Here is an 18,582-nt window from a genome sequence, read left to right on the forward strand (position 1 = left end):
CCTCTAATATCAATGGATCTCATGATTATTCGTAAATTACCAAGAAACTGGATTTTTCTTCTGATCAATTCGAAGCTGAATGTCACATGAATATGACATAGTGGTATTGAACAGCACGGCACAGTGTAGCGGGTTCCGCGGCCCGGATGGATAGCTACGGAGCCCGCTCATATACATGTGTATCTATCCATACGCCATGCCGCAGATCACATATATCTTAACAGCCAAAGGTGTGTTAGCTTCTGACTTGCAATCAATTGGTTTATCATCGCCGATTTAAATAGGCTCGTGACTACAAGTCTACCCGCTGGTGCAATACACAACAAAGACACGCGGACATCATGGCAACAAATGACGGCTGGCAGAAAGAGGTGTGTTCACTTGATCGTCTCACACCGACAGAGAAATAACACTTTCATACTGACGATTCTCGTATAGACGGACTGGAGCACGGTTGAGGCTCTGCACGAGAACCTGAGTGGTGGGCCGACGAAGGCAAGACCATGACTCGACCTTGTGATCGCACCACGCAAGACCCTTTTTGCTGACCCTCTGCTTTCGGCGTGTCAGTATCACAACCCTACTCTTCTCCATGTAGAACAGGAAATCCTCGACTGGTACAAGACATTCGGCAACTTCCTCAACGTGGTCGCACACACGGACCCAGCGGCTGGGAAGAGGTTCTTCGAGCTCGAGGACTACACCATCTGGGACCTCATGGGAAACCTAAAGCGGGGCAACCTCGGCCCTCATTACGATCACATCACCCCGTACCTCGGCAAGACGAACCAGTCCTTCAAGAATGTCGAGATCGTTGCCGTGACCCCAGACTTTGGGTATATCACCTCTATGCAGCGCGTGCATGGGACCGCAACTGATGGAAGCCCGTATGACATGACCTTCCGTGCCACGAGTCTGGTGAGGAAGGTCGGCGCAGACGGGGAATGGAAGTTGATTCACGAGCACTACTCTTTCCCTGTGGATATGGCAACCAAGGTGGCGGATTTCACTAGCTCACAAGCACTCTCCGAGAATGTGGAGTTTCAGAAAAAGGCATAGAGGACATCTTCCAGAATTCAATATTATCTTAGGTATCCCGACAGTAGAACATCAGGCGGGACCAGAGTTATTGTGTTGTAGATGACAAGTGCTTGTGGATGGATATATCGATTCCAGCCCCAAGCACTCATTTCAAACATTCGGCATTGCCATCTGCTGGAACCATTGCGCCGTCGACTCTTCACTATAAGATTCAATGAGATCAAAGTGATCCATCCCAGGCCTGTCTATCTTCCTCCCTCAGCCGTACTTCTTACAAGACTCAGTACCTAGGTATACTACACGGACTGGCGGTCATTGGTGACGGCCCGAGGGGCCAGGATAGGTCCATGCTGTAGTACCGAAGGCATCCATAAATTTGCTACTACATCCAATGGCGCATCTTGAAGTAAATAAGTCGATTGTCACCGCTATTTCTACACAAGGCTTGCGAGTCAAGGCCGGCTACCTCGGTATCTACCTGATTTACCTAGGTACGTAGACCCCTGCCAAGCCTGAGCCGCCACCAGTCATAGATCTTGTCAAATTCATCACCGATTTTTCAAAAATGGTGCCACTAAAGAGTAATATACTATCGTGAACTTAGCAGGAAAGGCTGCCGTCCGTGTTGCCGATGACGGAGTCTGCCAGGTACACGTTAGAAGCCAAAGAGCTTGAGAGCAAGAATTCAGACGAAGTTCAAGGTTAAACTTACTCAGAATGAAGACATCATAATACTCATCAGGATCGCTGGCAACACACGGGCCGTAACAGCCAAAGTTCTCGCCAAAGTGCTCGTCGCCGCCGTAGAAGGTGTTGTTGCAGCCGGTGACGGAGTCGGTGAAGCCCCCAGACGGTGGGAAGATGAACCTGCAGTCGACGGCGGACCAGCCGAGGCAGTTGTTGAGGTTCAGTTCGGACCAATTGGTGTTCTGGTCAATGGTCTTGCAGGTGGCGGTGAGGATCGGCGAGCGGCCCTTGACGCCGTTGAGGTCTCGCAGGGTAAAGTTGGAGCAGGTCTGCAGGAAGCCTTCGGTGGCGTGGGCGGAGCCGCTGTGGAAGAGGGAGATGATGGTGATGATGATGGAAGTGGCCTTCATCTTGGCGACTGATCTTGAAGACCGAGTCGTGGAGTTTTGGTGTTGTGTTCTGCGGAAAAAGTGCAACTGGAATGGTGGGGTTGAGATGTGGAATGTATATTCAGCTTACAACGTTGTTGGTGGAAGGTGCAGGGAGTACTTTAATTAACTTCACACAGATCCTTCCTATCTTGGCATTTAGCCCTATTCATCCGGGCCAGTCACTGCCTGTACTACCTATGTACTTGCTCAATTGGGACAAAAAAAAAGGAAAACAGTCGAGAGCAGAGTGTCACAGACCAGAGTGATCGTGAGATTTCTAGCGACTGCCAAAAACAATGTGACTGCAGGTGAAGCTGCCAGCTTTTGTGTCTGCAAAGTGCCGTAGATTTCAACCTCGTTGCAGTAACTGAACTCCAGGACTTTCACCTGCAGTCAACAAGCTCCAACCGAACAAAATACCAAGCTTAGTACTCGAGGCTCACACTTCCCACACACAATCTGTTTGAACAAGAAAAAAGACGCAAATCATCACCATGCGAATGATTCTCAACCTCATGCTGCTCAGCCTCGGCTTTGCTCATCTGGGCCAGGCCGAGGACGGCAGATGCGTATGTACCCCCTTGCATCTGTCCATCTGTTTTGGCCACAAGAGAAACGTCTCGAATCATTTCATGCCCTATCTTGATCGTCTTTCGTTCCACCGGACTGCCACTAACCGTTGAGTCTGTAGTGTTTACCGGAGTGTAGAACGTGCAGCTTCGAGGCTCGCGGTGGAGGAGGTGGAGGACACCGGTGCCAAGGCCCGATCGTATGTGGTTATTCCCTTGCCCATATCGCAACACCGCCATCCAAAACCCTTAAATGTCCATTTGAAAATGTACCTGCATAAATGATCCCGATCTTTAGATTTGCTAACTGGATTTTAACAGTTCTACAACTGCTGCTCCGAGTCAGCCATTGCCAAGGTGAACCTCGCCGCCAAGAACTAAGACTCGTTCAAGGCAGTCGACTAGAAAATTGAGATGCGTTGTATTAGGTGGCACCGGTGGCTGCGATGGTCATAAATCGGCTTGCAAGTGGGTTTCAACTGGTCCGTGAACAACTTGAACAACCCTACAGAGTCTTGTTCTGGCCTCAAGGAAAGGCTGGGCTGCTAGTATCGTCGTGTAGCAGATCGCCGCAAGCAACGAACGTTTAACAACCAACTCGTCGAAGCCAAGAGTGAACTCCTCGTCTCCCAGTGTTTGCTGCCCCCTCATGTTTGAGATCTGTACAGGGACCTGCCAATATTCGTAAAATAATAGCTAGGGTATTGAGGGTTGCCCCGTTATATGAACGGCCCAAGGCAGTTGCTGTTACGTCAGGGCGTTTGGACCGTTGAACTATTGTAGCATGAGCTCAGTCCTATTAACAACACTTTTTACGGGTATAGACGTCTTGGCTCATCATACACTCGCCTTTGGAGTGGCTCCCAGTTGAGACGACTCAAGCAACAAAAAGCTAAGAGAGCCTTTGGGGGCGCCGCAGTGGAAGGTCCCAGCTAGATTTGAGTTTACAAATCTACACAGTCAGACAGCTAGAAAAGATACAATTTTGAGTCTTTTGGTAGCAAAAAATGGTTTCGGCTTGAGCAGTTTGGAATTCTTAGTCTGATACCTAGGTACAGGGATAGACAAGTTCCAGATGGGACAGGCCCTATCTGCCGCTTTCAAGTTCCCGCCGCTAGCAGGACCTTGACATGGAGTTGCCACATCCAGACTGTCGGTACATGCCTCAAAGGCATTGTTAATTATAATCCAGCTTGGCGTCCAACATAGGAATTGCGAGACCTGCCAGGCAGATTGAAGATCGAAAAGCTTACATGTGTACTGCTCCCAAGCCAGTGAGCCAGACGGGTGTGGCTGTGCAGCACCAACCCAACCGGGCCAAAATCTCAGCCTCGCACTCTATAGAGACATTTTGTTCAAGTCCGCAATCCCGCAGCTTTCCTCTCGTCGTTCTGGAGTACACCATCGCCAACCGGCCAATGTCCGTCCAGCATAACACTGGCTGCCCAGGTGGTCTTCAATAATGGTAGCCGATTTCGCTTCACTCTGCCTCGACGGCCAAAGCATTTTCTCGGCCCCCTGTTGTGGACATCTACAGCTGACGAGTCTGGTTTCCTTATGGCCCCGTGTGATCCCATTGAAGGTTGGATCATCTCTCGCCCTTCCGTGCCATTGATACTGAGAGGGATCACGGCGAGACATCCACCACACTTCTGATTGACCCACCACCGCTCTGGGCATGCGGCTGCGCTCAATCGAGCCGTTCGATGCCATGCAATGGGGTCGAGTTGGGGTCGCTGGGGGACCGGTTCGATCTTGGCAGTCAGCACACCGCGGCCATAATGTAAGAACGCCAGCCCGGCAGCCTTGGCGGACCATCCACCGCCAACCGACCCGACCACCTGGGCAGCCGCGGGACATGCTGGAATCACAACCAGGAGGGTTACAAAAGCAGGCCATAAGCTGGGCTGCCTGGCCTCAAAAAAAAAAAAACCTGCGGCTAGGCTACTAGAATCGGGACAACCATGTGTCTACCACCGACCCCTGGGAAACGAGACCGGCCGGAAAGTGGACCGGCCAGGGCCCATTTGTAGGCCAGCCGCCAGCCGATTTGGAGGAGTGACGACTTGGGCAAAAGACCGAAACAATGACCACAACAAGCCGTCACGCAGCAGGGAGGCTCATGCGTTATATGCGAAGGTGATGAGCACATATAAGAGCTAGTTGCAACCAGATGAGGACTTTTGATCAGTTATTCAATCTCATTAGCATCTCTCTGCATCTGGACCATTTGACTCCCTTGCCGACTTGATTCTCTAATTGCCTAGGCACCTGGTTATCTCCAGGTTCTAACGGTCAGCCGACTGGAAAGAAAGTTTTCTGCTCTGGATCCCATATTATATAACCCACTCTCGCTCTCCCAAACTCCGGTTTCAGCATGCCGCGCCCCTTCATGGCGGGCCTTGAGCTCGTGGCCATCCAAGACTCCACCACAGGCCTCGACCACGCGTTGGCCTCTTTGTCCGCCTTCCTCAACAGTAACTCCGTATATCTTGACGCTTTCGTTCAAGAGACGAAGAACTTCGTCCGCGGCACCTATGATGCTTTAGAGATACTCGTACCTTTCCACATAGGGACCCGTCCCTCGCCCGGGGTCACGACCACAGAGGTGTGTGCTACCTGACACGCTTGGGCACCTTGGGACCATTAATAGTATTTGCTAACCTATAAAATAGTTAACCGATCTTGAATCTGGCATAAATGTCCTCGAATTTCCTCACGCCGGTCAGGACCTCGAAGACAATCATCTCGAGCACGCCGATGGCTCGGAAGACGTTCAACTGGCCACCATGGGCGAACAACTGGAACATGTGGAGGAACTCTCTTCTCACCCCTATCAAGCTCTCATGCAGATGTTAGTTCGCTTCTTCGGACCTCTATCCCTGATAGTGGTCCCTGGTCTCGTTCTTGCGGTCATAACGGGGCATTTGTCATGGGACGTAGCCCTCTGCGGCGCCTTGGCTACTGTTCTCACTGCACAGTTTCCTCGCAAGTCTTCATAAATACGAATCAAACATTATTACAGGTCTTTTGAGGCTGTCGCATCCAGAAAGGACTTTTGACGTGATTTAAAGGAGTTTTGTCAGCAATCTGGTTCATTTTGTCGCATCCCCATTGATACTGTACTGTTTATCTTTGGTCTACTCGGCGTCTGTAGCTTTGGTATTTCGAAGTCCTGCCAACAAACTAGTACCCAAGGGTCATGTATGGCTATGAAGGAAAATGGAAGGTTCCACAGAAATTCAATATTCCACAGCCTCTCTCGATAATTTGAATAATCTCTCCGTGATAGTCAGCCCCACGGGCATTGCCATGCAGCCCAGTGCGTTTCGGTTTCCGTCCGCTGTCTTTGCTACGAGGGGTCCAACTCGGATTCTTTCCATTCGGGTCCCCCGGGAAGCTATGTCCATTACGATGATCCTTCCCTGCAAGAGGTAGAAGAGCGGGCCTGATAGTCGGGAGACATATGTTGATGACGCCCAGGTTGGGCTCAAGGACCGAGTATACGGCAACATCTGAAGCATAGTAGGTGATGTTCTTCATGTCCCAGTTTACAAATGAGACTTCTCAGAGTAGCGATATCACGTATATTATGCGTAACAACATAATGATTGAGCATTGCCCGGCAAGTTTAGTAGCATCACATGGACTTACAAAGCAGATCCTGGATGTCAGGAGCCGGGGACTGCCAGCTACTCACCAATCATGGTATCGAGGCGATTCTTGATCTCCCCGGCGTTGGCGAGAACCTGCAGGACCACCTCGACTGTGGCGTTGCATATGAAGCTGTTGACGACTTGGAAACTCCGGACAATATGGTGACACAAGAGCCCGAGGCCGATGCCAGGCAGGCCATGCAGGAGTATGCAACAAGCCGTTCAGGACCCCTGACAAGCGTCGGCATCGAAAACTATGCCTATCTTGTCATATTGGACAGAGTGTCCGCGGAAAGCCTTGGCTACAAGAGACTCGGCAAGCTTCTCGACGACACCGCACTCGCCGCGTCGGATATCCGGGCTACAGCACTCCACTCAGTCGTTCAAAAAGCTCTGCTGGATCCCAAAGAACCATCGGCGGTGCACATGACGATGAGAAGCCAGAACCCCCATCCCGTCGACCTGGAGTGGTCCCCAGGCTCCCCAACCGGCCCAGTACCGGGCAAGTTCGTCACCCTCGCCACCGTGCTCTCTCAGCCGCTGTCGCTGGGCACCACGCACATCCAGAGCAGCAACCCCGCAGACGAACTGCTCGTTGACCCGGCCTACCTCTCGCACCCCGTCGACGCCGAAATATTCGGCGCGCACATGCTGCAGGTCGAGCAGATCGCGGCATCCGAGCCCCTCTCGAGTGCATTCTTGAAGCAGCCGCTGAGGCGTCGCGACCCGGCGTCGAACTTCGGGGGTGATTTGCGCGCGGCGGAGCGGTTCGCGCGCACGTCGAGAATGTCGATGTGGCACCCCGTGGGGACATGCGCGATGCTTCCGCTGGAGCGGAGGGGCGTCGTGGATGGTGAGTTGAGGGTGCACGGCGTCGAGGGCCTGCGCGTCGTGGATGCGAGTATCATGCCGCTGATATGTAATGCGAACTTGCAGGCCATAGTCTACGGCGTGGCAGAGCGTGCTGCGGAGCTGATAAAGGAGACTTGGGGAGCATGAATGCGAGAGATAAGAAAAGACAGCGGCCGCCTGGGGCAAAGCTTTGGAAGGCTGCTACGATTCAGTTCAAATAGCTGAACGAATATTAGTCTTGAATACGGAATATCGCGCCCCAGGATATAGCTGGCATGCCTCATTCATTAGCAGGCGACCCCTCCAATTATACAAAGTATGTCATTTGAGTTTGTCACACTGGTAACTTTGAAGGCTGTACTACATATGTAGTTTGTTCCACCTGGGCACCTTCTTTGCGTCGCCCCCTACAGCGTCTTCTCTACCACCTACAAAGGACCATTAACTAGTGACCATACAGGGACGTGACCGTAGACGACGTCTTTGGCGAGGTTTGACAGTAAGCGCGCTCAAAATAACATCGCATCGAGTCTCTGTCGTTAATCATAATCCTGCGTGAGGCGGGGAGCGTACCTAGGTATATGTTCAAATGTCACAATGTAGTTAATATGTGGACCTTTTAAAGTAGGAATCATGACAGGCCACAGTTGAAATGAACTGGGTTATCGGAGTCTGTATAATACTTTGGAAAGCTTAGCCTTCTCGCTACGGTCGCCAGTACTTTTACAGGTGTTCACTTCCCTCTTTCAACCAGCGAGAGTGAGGGATTTGCCGGGCCACGTACCGGCGATTTGTTGGTGCAATCTTGAAGGGGCATCTTCTTTATTCAGCATGGTGCCAGGCCCACTTCTTATGGTCGACTTTCTCAATCTCGACCTCCAATTCACTGATTGGAGGCCGATGCATCGTTTCCTGTACTTTCCTGGTCAGGTTATATTCGTAAATGAACTTGGGCTGCCTCCTCTGAGAGTACAGCGGACCCACTCCCATCTTGGTGTGTTCTTGAGGCGAACCCCACCCTCCTCCGGGGAAGATCGCTATCTCTCGCACATCCTCTGTTGGATACCCTCATTGAATATTGACTGCACTACCAGGCGATGTTTCCGTGAAAGAATTTTCATGCCCACGGACCTGACTTTGACAAACTCAGCTCGTATTCCTCATATCGTGCCGCGATTGTTCCAGTTCTTGGATGCTACCTAGGTGGTATTTGGTGTCTCTTTCTAACCTCACTGCATTTTCCGATGATGATGTTCAATACCACCACCTGTATCAATTCCGCGACGTTCTAACCACTGTTTATTATGGTAAATGTGCACCAAGCCGGAGGACTCCCCTTTAAGTACAGATAGATGCCCGTCGACCGAGGCCTACAAGGGCTGCGTTGACATGTGGTTGATTCATTGTCTGCCATAGAACCGAGTCAAAATTTTGGTAAAAAAAAGCATATAAGCCTTCCTGCCTTGTAACCTGTTCATGTGATTGCATTGGAGGCATCGGGCCAAGTTTCAGATGCAAAAGAGGCTTTTCTGTTGCACGGAGGACAACCCTGGGGTTTGTGTAGTGACGTCAGAATTGGGCTTGAATATTGCTAATACACAGAATATCATGTACTCGGAATGAAGCATCTAATGATTTAGGGTAGGATGCGGTCAAGTGGATGTTGTGGTGTGGAGAGGGTTAGGGACCACGTTACACGGGGCAGTTTGGGTGACTGCGTGTAAGCTGGAGACCAGTTGACATCAAGTGAAGCTCCATGTGTGAAATGCCAATTCAAAACATCCTGGTGTACGGATGGTAGGGAAATTTACGTAGCGGAGGAGAACTCAGACCACTAGGTTGGGTAGTGGCTGCAGCAATCTAGTGACATTAGGCAAGGTCAGCATGGTGTCGTGTGATGTGACTGGGCTGCGTGTGGTGCTGTGTTTGGGTATATATGTATGTACCTAGGCCTGTATGTAAAAGGTTGATATTGGGAATCGTACTTGTTGTGCCCAACGTGATGATGGCCTGGGGTTTCAATCTTGTCGAGATCTTGCAGAGTGTATATCCAAGAATGCCAGAAGAGGGGTGGATCATCATGAGGTTGGTGTGCAGAAGAAGCTTTTAGAGAGCGGCAATGCCTACCCCGCGTTGTCAGCAATTCTGCCCATAGCTCCTGCAGGAGGGCATGAAAACGTTCGGTCTCGGTCCATTCTACATTACGGACCAACCCGGGGTTCAGGGACGGGATACCACACTCGGAGAAGTTTAAGTTACACTCAACATGTACAGCAATACTTGCATCTTTGCGGTTGCCGTCGTTGTTACAGGCGGTATCAACTACTTGAGTATGCCTAGTGGGGGAAGTCGTGCGACCTTCCACACCTGGGCAATGACATCTCACGCCAGACGCATCTGTCGCGTGCGCGGGTCGATCCCCGGGCGTCTGTGTCCCTACACATGTTTAGCGGTCAAAATGGCCAGTACTATAAAGAGATACGCCGTGGGACACTTCCTGTGTCTTCTTTTTCATATTCTCTCCATCTCACTAAGTTACTAGTAAAGCCCGCTGGGACCTCTAGTTCATCCACCCATTAGTATGACCACCGATGTGCCCACCGAAGACCATGCCCCATACTCTGACCGTGGCTGGTCCTCCGTGCTGCAACCCGGTGGACTCAGTCTCCTCAACCAAGGTCGACTACACCTGGGTTTCCTAATCCAAGGACGGATCCAGGCGCTAGTCGACACGTATAATAGCATCCAGGATGCTACGACACGCTATATACACTATGCCCACACCCGAACTGCGATCCCAGCAGAGCCGGAGGTGCACGCTACCTACCCATCCCAGATGCTAGAACAAACATCGACCAGCAACCACTAACCAACTAACTAGTCAATGGACCTTGAGTCTCAGTCTTTCAATCAGCAAAGACGAAGCGCGGATACTGTCGAAACGCCTGCCACCACGCTGCGGGACACCATCCCCATCCACACCGACACCAATCCTTTCACCGCAGAGGCTGACGGCCCAGAGGCTGCGAGTCAAACAGCCACACTGAGAGACGATCGTTCTAATGAGGCAGCTCTTCCTCAGCCCAGGCGTTCGTGGATGTCGGTGTTGAGGCTTGTTGTCGTCGTTCTGTTGCTGCTCATGGCGCCAGGCCTGATTCTCGGCATCGTGACCAGGCAGGTGGCATGGGGCATTGCAATCTCGGGCACCTTCGCCCCAGCTGTCGTTTTCTTTGGGGGCCTTTATTATCACCACAACAGGTGAGGTGTGGGTTGTCTTTGAGAACGTGAGCGGCGACGGGTTGGTGTTGTGACTCGATGGATCGTCAGTCGTCAATCGGGCCCTGTCCCCTTCGTCTTGTTTTTCTTCATACACTCTCCCTTGTCTGCCATCACCTCCTATCCTGATCCCATCCATTGATGTTTTCTTACCCTGTATTCTTGTGTCAGCATATTCCTAGCGTACATTCACAGAGAAAAGCATTCCGGTACCTCAAGACCGTGTCGTACCATCGCGATGTGGTCCCAAACAAACTTGAAGGCCATTGCACAACGCTGTCGAGCACTCAAGTAGGTCCCCAAGGGTTGGCAAGGCCATCGTCCAATCATTCCCATTTGTCTAAACTTGCAAAGCAGCATCCTCTCTCGCGGCGTGACTACCCTTCCTCCACCCAGAAGTGTGATCCTCCACCTCCAAATGCCTCTTGGCCTCGCCGACGTTGCCCCACCCACCACCACCAGGCGTGTTGATAATGATCCTGTCCCCAGCCTTCATAGGCGCGCTGTTCTTAGCCCCCAGGTTAATATGCCTCTCCTCATACTCAACGTCCTCCTCCTCCTCCTTGTCCACCTCACCACCACCAACCCCACTGCCAGCCTTCAGCCGCCGCAGCTGCTTCTCCCAGCTGGCCTTCTCCACCTTGCGCACCCACACGTTCAGCCCACAGGCAGCATCCTCGCCGCCCGCCATGCCATAGGGGTGATACACGCGCCTCTCAGAGAGGATAGACACCTGCACGGGGATCCGGAACTCGATGTCCCTCACCACGCCGTCGCCGCCGCGGTGCTGGCCCTTACCGCCAGACCCCTCGCGGATGCTGAACTCGCGCAGCAGCACGGGGTACCGCCGCTCAAACACCTCGCTGTCGGTGATGCGCGTGTTGGTCATGTGCGTGTGCACGCCGCTCGTGCCGTCCCAGTGGGGGCCCGCGCCGGACCCGCCGGCGATGGTCTCGTAGTAGCCGAAGCCGCGCACGGCGTCGCGCCCCGCCTCGTTGCCGCCGAACCCGAACGTCAGGTTGTTGCAGTCGCCCTGGGAGGCGGCGCAGGCCTCGAAGGCCTTGAAGATGACGTCCGTCACGCGCTGGCTGGTCAGGACGTTGCCGCCGACCACGGCGGCGTGGTCCGAGGGGGAGAGGAGGGACTTGGGCGGGATCTTGACGTGGATTGGTTTCAGGCAGCCTTGGTTCAGGGGGATGTCCTCGGAGATGAGGCAGCGGAGGCAGTAGATTATGGCGCTGGGTTTGGATGTTAGTTTGGGGCGGGTGTGGGATGTTGAAGAGTGTAGGGTGGGGTGTGTTCTTACCTGTAACTGACGGCTTCGGGGGCATTGATATTGCCGTATACCTCTGGCCCTGTGCCCTCGAAGTCGAAGACTGCCTCGCCCTTTTCAGGGTCAATGGTGACCTTTAACTTGATTGGGCTGCCATCATCCATGTAGTCCACAGACGACAGGTCCTTGCCCTCGAACTTCTTGCTGACATCCTTCAGCAGTCTCCGCACACACGACTCGGCGTTGTCCTGGATGTTCTTCATGTAGAACATGACAGTGTCTTCACCGTACTCTTCGATGAGATTCTCAATAAGCGAGATACCCTTCTGGTTAGCAGACACCTGCGCTCGCAGGTCATTTATGTTGTCCGCGAGGCAGCGGGTACCACTGCACCCAGGGTACTTGGCCGGCTCGTTGTAGAACAACTCCACCACCCTCTCCTCGTTGAACTTGCCCTCGCTGACAAGCTTCTCGCTCTTGATAGCAGCCCCCTCCTGGAACAGCTCCCGCGAATGGGGGGGCATGCTGCCAGCGGTGATGCCGCCGATGTCGGCATGGTGGGCCCTTGACGCCGCGTAGAAGAGGATGTTCTCTCCCTTCTCATCGAATGCAGGCATCGTGAGCGTCACGTCCGGGAGATGGGTTCCGCCATATGATGGGTGGTTGGAGATGATCACGTCACCCCTCTTCAGCTCGCCCTTCCATATCTCAGCCTGTCGCTTCACACACGTGCCCATCGATCCCAGGTGCACTGGCAAGTGGGGGGCGTTCGCAACAAGGCCTCCTGTAGCGTCAAAGATGGCGCATGAGAAGTCAAGACGCTCCTTGACGTTCGTGCTGACACTCGTCTTTTGCAGAGCCCTGCCCATCTGCTCCGCGATGGCCATGAATCTGTGGCCGAAGATGCTAAGCACGATCGGGTCCACCTCCCGCTTGGACTGGTCCGTACTCTGTGAATCACCCTTGCCAGAGTCGGTCTCGATGTTGACGACCACATGCGTCTGGAGGATGACCGCCTCGGCCTTGGGCGTAACAACGATAGTCTGTGTGCCGTCGGCCAGCATGGCTGGACCTTGGATAACGTCTCCGACTTGGATGTCACCAAGCTTGTAGATGGGCGTCTCCAGTCTGCCACCTTCGAAGTATACTTGAGCACTGGAGTGCTTGCTCTTCCCCGAGACTTCTTGCCTCTTTACCTTCTTGAGTTGCTGGTCCACAGTCTCCTCAGCATATCTGAAACTCTTCCCAATGCCTCTTACTCGCACATCATCGACAATGATGTCTCTGTCGTCTAGTGTGAATCCGAATTCGTACCGATGATGCTTCACAAACGCCTGGTCAAATGCCCACTCTTTGCTGTTGAAATGCTCTTTCGTGTCCTCTTCGCTCGGCTTCACGATCATCAACGCTGACTCCGTGCCGCGGTATCTCATGTTCAAGTACTCCTCGAAAACAATATCCTTGTCGCTGAATCCTTGATCCTGAAGCGCCTTTCGGGACTTCTCCTTGAGCTTCTCCATCTTTTCCTTCAGCTCGCTCACGGTCTTGCCATCGTTGGACCAAACCGCGGAGTCTGGCTCTTGTCGTTCGTCGACCACATCTGCCAAGGCCATTCCGTAGGCCGAAAGTACGGATGAGTACCTGTGGATGAGGATTTGCTTGATGCCGAGAGCGTCCGCGATGGCAACAGCGTGCTGGCCTCCTGCTCCACCAAATGTGGCCAGCCTGTGTTTTGACGAATCATGACCCTTTGCTTCCGTTATTGAGCGGATGGGACGGGTCATGCTCTCATTGGCAACGGTCAAAAACCCGTAGGCCACCTCGTCCACGGACATTTTCTTCCCTGTCTCGTTGTTGACCTGGTCGGCAAGCTCCTGGAGAACCTTCTTGCTTGCCTCAACATCTAGACCCTCGTCTTCGTTCTTGCCAAATATCTTGGGGAAGAATTCTGGCAGCAGCCTGCCCAGGTACAGGTTGGCGTCTGTGACTGTGGCAGGGCCGCCCTTTCGGTAACATGCTGGTCCAGGATGCGCGCCGGCGGATTCAGGACCAACCACAAACAGGCCATTCCTGAAGAACAGCCGGGAGCCACCACCAGCTGCCACGGTGTTGATGTCGAGCTGTGGCGACTGGATGGTAACGCCTGCTGTTGTGGTCTCAAAGGTATGGTCGTATCGGCCTTCTCCGTACCGGGAAACATCGGTGCTCGTCCCTCCCATATCAAAGCCAATAACCGGGATCTTGGTGGCAGGGTCGTACGACGTGATGGCGTAGCCGACAACACCACCCGCAGGGCCAGACAGAATAGCCTTGAGGCCAGTGAACTTCTCAACGTCGACCAAGCCACCATCGCTCTGCATGAACTCACAGCGCGCCCCACGGCTCCCCGACTCGCGCTGGACGCTCTGTGTGCCGAGGCCGCCCTCGAAGCCCTTCTGGAACCCATCGATGTACTTGCGGATGGCGGGCGTCAGGTACGCGTCGGCGCAGACTGAGGTGGCCCTCGAGACCAGCTTGATCATGGGCATGAGCTCGGAACTCAGCGAGATGTGCCGGAACCCAATCTCCCGTGCGATCCTACCCACCACGGCCTCGTGGTCTGGGAACGTATACGCGTGCATCAGACACACCGCTATGCTCTTGATGCCCTTATCGTATATCTCCTGCAGCTGTGTGCGTATTCTCTCCTCCTCCGGCCTCCGTAGTATGCGCACTGCCTCTCCCGACAGACCCATGACCAGGTCCGCCGTCTTCGCCTCTGCGGTCCCAGCCTTGACCTGCGACTTGGTGGCGGACCGCTCTGGGTCCTCGGCGTAGTCCTCGAGTGTAACCCTCTCGTCAATCTCGACGACCTCAGAATATAAAACGTCGGGCTTTCGGATCGCGAGGTCGAAGATCTTGGGGCGCGACTGGTTGCCAATGACGAGGCAGTCCTTGAAGCCCTTGGTGACGACCATGGCGATGGTCTCGCCCTTGCGCTCGAGCAGGGCGTTGGTGGCAACGGTGGTGCCCATGCGGATGGAGTCGATCTTGGAGGTGTCGAGGGGCTCGCCGCGGGGGATCTCGTGGCCCAGGAAGTGCGACATGATCCGCCGGATGCCCTCGAGCGGGGCGTCGGCGTAGTTGGCCGGGTCCTCGGAAAGCAGCTTGATCACGATGTCCTCGCCTGCCATGTTGCCCACGCAGTCGGTGAAGGTGCCGCCGCGGTCGATGGCGATGCGGATGCCCCGCTCGTCCTGGCTGGAACCCATCTTCACGTCTGTGGTGACGGCTGCTTGACCTGGTTGACTGTCTGCTCCGAAATTTCAGATCGTCGAAGAGGTCATGGGCAAAGCAAGATTGAGAGGCGTGGACATGAAACTGTAGCAAAAGTCCAGCGGGCAAGAAAGAGAGTTGACGCAGAGAACATGGTCTCGCGACCCCTCTCACCACGGGAATTATTTAGTATATAATTCGTCATTGTTCGCTCCGATCCCGGGTGATAAGATTAGGGAACCGGAGGGGCCTGCCGGATCGCCCCCACTTTTGTCGGAGTGGATGCCCGAGGCCCTTGGCGCCTGAGCGGACGACTTATAATGACTAAGGATACCGAACACCTCTTATTAGTCAGAGACATTGCAGTCGGTCAAGTTAGCCACAGGCGTTTGTCGAGAAATGTCGTTAAAAAATGTATTGAACAGAATAGTGGAACGACCCGAAAATTATTAAAGATCTATCATCTGATCAGTTAATCGTTTAGGAGAGTTGAAATGTTACCCTTCTTTCAGACGAGGTAGTAACTAATAAAGGCTATGTGGGTTTACTATTAGACGACCTCGGGGCTTTTCCCATCCTTCGACATCATAGTTACCTATGGAGTACTACTATGGAGGCTGTTGAATAGCTACAGCTAAATGATCCCTCAAGTTCTCTGGCACAGTGAGTCGTCTCCTCTATCACTGCCCAGGTGAGGAACCCCTTAATGTTACACAATGACGGCGTGCCAGTGGTGCCACAGCCTTGCCATTCCTGTGCGCAAGTGGGTAACACGGTTGACTCATATGATGCAATCATTCGAGCTGAGTATTTGCAAAGACGGGACCGTATCGAGCTCACTCGATCCTGGAGACAACATTGGAATATCCCCATCGCTTCAGTACCGACCCTTACCTCATGCCACTGGTAATTGTCGACGTCTGTGGAGGATGCGTCTACCAATACTTCAATGCTCTTCTAAACAACTCCGCATACATTATCAGCAAGACCTGCGGTGTGTCATTCGTGACGATCGGTCGTCTTTCATATTCACATGGCGGCACCAACTCCGTATTGCTCTTACCAGCACACTTGGACTTCAAGACAGACACCGCCATCATAATGCATCGATTCATCAATCCTATCATATGAATACTTAGTAGAGAGATCAGAATACTTAGTCATACTATTATCGGTACTAGGCTTCCAAATCTCCGCATGTTGAACAATATTGCACAATTTCTGCAGTGTCTTGACATGAAGGTGCGGGCGCTTGGTTCGAAAAGGCAAGAAATGCACACACTGACATGTCCAAGGGCCACTTGGATTCTCTACATCATCACGTATCAAACCAATCATCAATAACATATAAGTGATGAAAACACATCACCAAGACAGAAGTTCAGTTCTCACTTTTATGTGCGTAAAGTAGTATCTACAGTTTCTGCGGTCAAAATGCTAGACTAAGCCCGGATCTTCTGCACAAATTCAACAGCGGTGTCAACAACTCCTTCAGTCCAGCTTAGATGAGCAGAGTGCCCGGCGGGGCATCTGTAGATGGTGAACTCTCCCGTTTTGGAACCCTGGAGCGCGGCCATTCCTTCTTGGTACTCTTTCGGCAGGGTCATGTCGCCCTCGAGGACAAGGTATGCACATGGGAGGGCCGAGTAGGCGTCATTTGACAGCTTGGTAGCCAGGATGGGCGACGCAGTTAGACCTGGCGTATATTTCTGCGCCGTAGAAGCGTCTACATCATTGAACAGGAACTTCTCAGGCTCGACCAGGGTGCCAAGCCCCGCAGCGCCGTGTTTCTAGTGGGTTTCAACAAATCAGCCATGTATTGACACATGATCATTCCCGTTATCGACAAAGGTGGACCTACGTGAAACGTCATGAATGGAGGCGTGACAAAGTTGCCATCCTTGGGCTGGAAAAACGTGGTGATTGATTCGCCCACAGGGATGACAAAAGCACCCATGTAAAAAATGCCAATGACGCCCCCTGACAATCCCGCCTCTGCACGTTTCTTGGCTTGGAGCTCAGGTCGAGCAACCTCAGTGGCGACCCAGCCGCCAGCAGAGTGGGCAAGGAGCAGCACGTTCTTGCCTGCCTCCACCAGCGGCTTCAAAACCTCCAAGACGACTTCGGCATCCTCCTCGCCCTGTGGATAACCTCCTGCAGGTGGCTCTCGATCAAAATCCGGGTTGTTGACGTCGCCGACATTCAACTTGGCAAGGTCGGCGGTGGGCAGTTGGGGGCAGTAAGCATCAATGCCTCTGGATTTGAAGGCATCAACAAGTGGGGTATAAGGTGCCGGTGTATGGTATGACCCATGGCACAGCACAATAGCCAGATTGGAAGTGGAAGTCGTCATTATTGTGGCAACTGCAAAATTAATAGGATCAGGAATCTGTCTGGTCTGAAAACAAGGAGATCATGGGATGTCTGACATGCAGATGGGCCATGGTGGATCGTGATACTTTATACCACAAGCAGTGCAAGCGTTGTCTAAAGTGCTCCCCTAGTTGCATATATACCAGGGTACGTCCCCTGGGGCTACTCTCGACAGGCAACAGGGGTCAGCAGGGCGTATCATACCCAGAGCTAGTATCCAAAGCAATCATTCTCACCTCCTATATTCAGACCTTATGAATGTCAGCTGAATACATCGAGAGATTCGTCTTCTCTAATATTTCATGTGAGAAAATTCTTAATCAACTCATCTAGTTTTAGATAACTGTAGTAAATTGAACGGCCGTGGCCCTTATAAGCTTAGTCCACGACCCGCTTAAGTAGACCATGTGCGGTCGAGAGCACCCCTTTAGTTGCATTTATATGCACAGAGGTGGATAGGTGCCATTGGACCGCAGCAAGCGTTGTTGTTGGTTCTCAAAATGCAACACAGTGCCATTGTCGATACTGAAGTAGCTACCTAAGTACCCTGCCTTACTAAGTGGGGGCTTTGGCCCCGATGGGGCATTGTACCAAGCTAGCAAGTGTTGTTGGCTCTCAGAATACAACAGTGCCTGCCTAAGTGTGGCTCCGATTATGCAGCAAGAGTTGTTGGCCCTGGAAATGCAACACTGCAGCAACTGGCCTGCCTGCTGAGGGAGGATGTTGCGGCCGGGGAGTTATCTGCTCCACTCCTGTTTATTACTCCTGCCAAGCAGAATTATGTGCACTGTGCATCCTGAGATCATGCGACTCTACCAGGTAGGCAAGGTCAATGACACCGTTGGTTCTGGCGTCCAGGGTGGCGCAGCCTGCCGCCAAGAGGTCCCGAAGTCTCCACAATGAAGGAAGGCATTATCAAGACGCGAGGATTTCTTCCCGTCATCATATTGATAGATAACTGCACAGCAATAGCTGAGGGCTTGGGGTTTCTTGCCCACCAAGCCTACCTAGTCATCTACACCTCGCTCTAGTTCAAGTTTAAGACCACAAAGGAGAGACCAGAAAAGTGTGAGCAGGTCCGATTTGGCCAGCCGAAGTGCATGTGAACCATCGCTGCGGCTAAGAACTCAGATGTCTTGAAGTATTCTAAAGACCTTACCCTATATGGG

At 52.7% G+C, this 18,582-nt stretch overlaps 7 protein-coding genes across 7 annotated transcripts; 4 read left to right on the forward strand and 3 right to left on the reverse strand.

Moving 5' to 3' along the window:
* Positions 1–341: 341 nt before the first annotated feature.
* KVR01_011516 (uncharacterized protein) lies at positions 342–1,059 on the forward strand (the record flags this gene model as incomplete). The annotated part of the gene is made up of 3 exons (XM_044789061.1): positions 342–371; positions 439–481; positions 599–1,059. The coding sequence occupies 3 exons, from the start codon at positions 342–344 to the stop codon at positions 1,057–1,059; spliced, it is 534 nt and encodes a 177-aa protein (XP_044639225.1).
* A 383-nt stretch (positions 1,060–1,442) lies between these two features.
* On the reverse strand, positions 1,443–2,224 carry KVR01_011646 (uncharacterized protein). Its single transcript, XM_044784344.1, has 2 exons — positions 1,754–2,224; positions 1,443–1,682 (listed from the first exon to the last, which is right to left on the reverse strand). The coding sequence occupies exons 1-2, from the start codon at positions 2,136–2,138 to the stop codon at positions 1,642–1,644; spliced, it is 426 nt and encodes a 141-aa protein (XP_044639355.1). The 5' UTR covers positions 2,139–2,224; the 3' UTR covers positions 1,443–1,641.
* Positions 2,225–2,653: 429 nt separating this feature from the next.
* On the forward strand, positions 2,654–3,109 carry KVR01_011755 (uncharacterized protein; the record flags this gene model as incomplete). Its single annotated transcript, XM_044788566.1, has 3 exons — positions 2,654–2,728; positions 2,851–2,928; positions 3,050–3,109. The coding sequence occupies 3 exons, from the start codon at positions 2,654–2,656 to the stop codon at positions 3,107–3,109; spliced, it is 213 nt and encodes a 70-aa protein (XP_044639464.1).
* Positions 3,110–5,120: 2,011 nt separating this feature from the next.
* Positions 5,121–5,730, forward strand: KVR01_011542 (uncharacterized protein; the record flags this gene model as incomplete). Its single annotated transcript, XM_044790544.1, has 2 exons — positions 5,121–5,336; positions 5,404–5,730. 2 exons carry the CDS (start codon positions 5,121–5,123, stop codon positions 5,728–5,730), a joined length of 543 nt encoding a protein of 180 aa, XP_044639251.1.
* Positions 5,731–6,372: 642 nt separating this feature from the next.
* Positions 6,373–7,383, forward strand: KVR01_011603 (uncharacterized protein; the record flags this gene model as incomplete). The annotated part of the gene is made up of 1 exon (XM_044787608.1): positions 6,373–7,383. The coding sequence occupies one exon, from the start codon at positions 6,373–6,375 to the stop codon at positions 7,381–7,383; it is 1,011 nt and encodes a 336-aa protein (XP_044639312.1).
* Positions 7,384–9,755: 2,372 nt separating this feature from the next.
* Positions 9,756–15,250, reverse strand: KVR01_011536 (5-oxoprolinase). The gene is made up of 3 exons (XM_044789965.1): positions 11,819–15,250; positions 10,726–11,750; positions 9,756–10,666 (listed from the first exon to the last, which is right to left on the reverse strand). Exons 1-2 carry the CDS (start codon positions 15,034–15,036, stop codon positions 10,853–10,855), a joined length of 4,116 nt encoding a protein of 1,371 aa, XP_044639245.1. The 5' UTR covers positions 15,037–15,250; the 3' UTR covers positions 9,756–10,666; positions 10,726–10,852.
* Positions 15,251–16,388: 1,138 nt separating this feature from the next.
* KVR01_011676 (uncharacterized protein) lies at positions 16,389–16,994 on the reverse strand. Its single transcript, XM_044786033.1, has 2 exons — positions 16,902–16,994; positions 16,389–16,830 (listed from the first exon to the last, which is right to left on the reverse strand). Exons 1-2 carry the CDS (start codon positions 16,911–16,913, stop codon positions 16,483–16,485), a joined length of 360 nt encoding a protein of 119 aa, XP_044639385.1. The 5' UTR covers positions 16,914–16,994; the 3' UTR covers positions 16,389–16,482.
* Positions 16,995–18,582: the final 1,588 nt, after the last annotated feature.

Source organism: Diaporthe batatas (assembly GCF_019321695.1).
Source record: "Diaporthe batatas strain CRI 302-4 chromosome Unknown Contig00016, whole genome shotgun sequence".
Taxonomy (NCBI): domain Eukaryota; kingdom Fungi; phylum Ascomycota; class Sordariomycetes; order Diaporthales; family Diaporthaceae; genus Diaporthe; species Diaporthe batatas.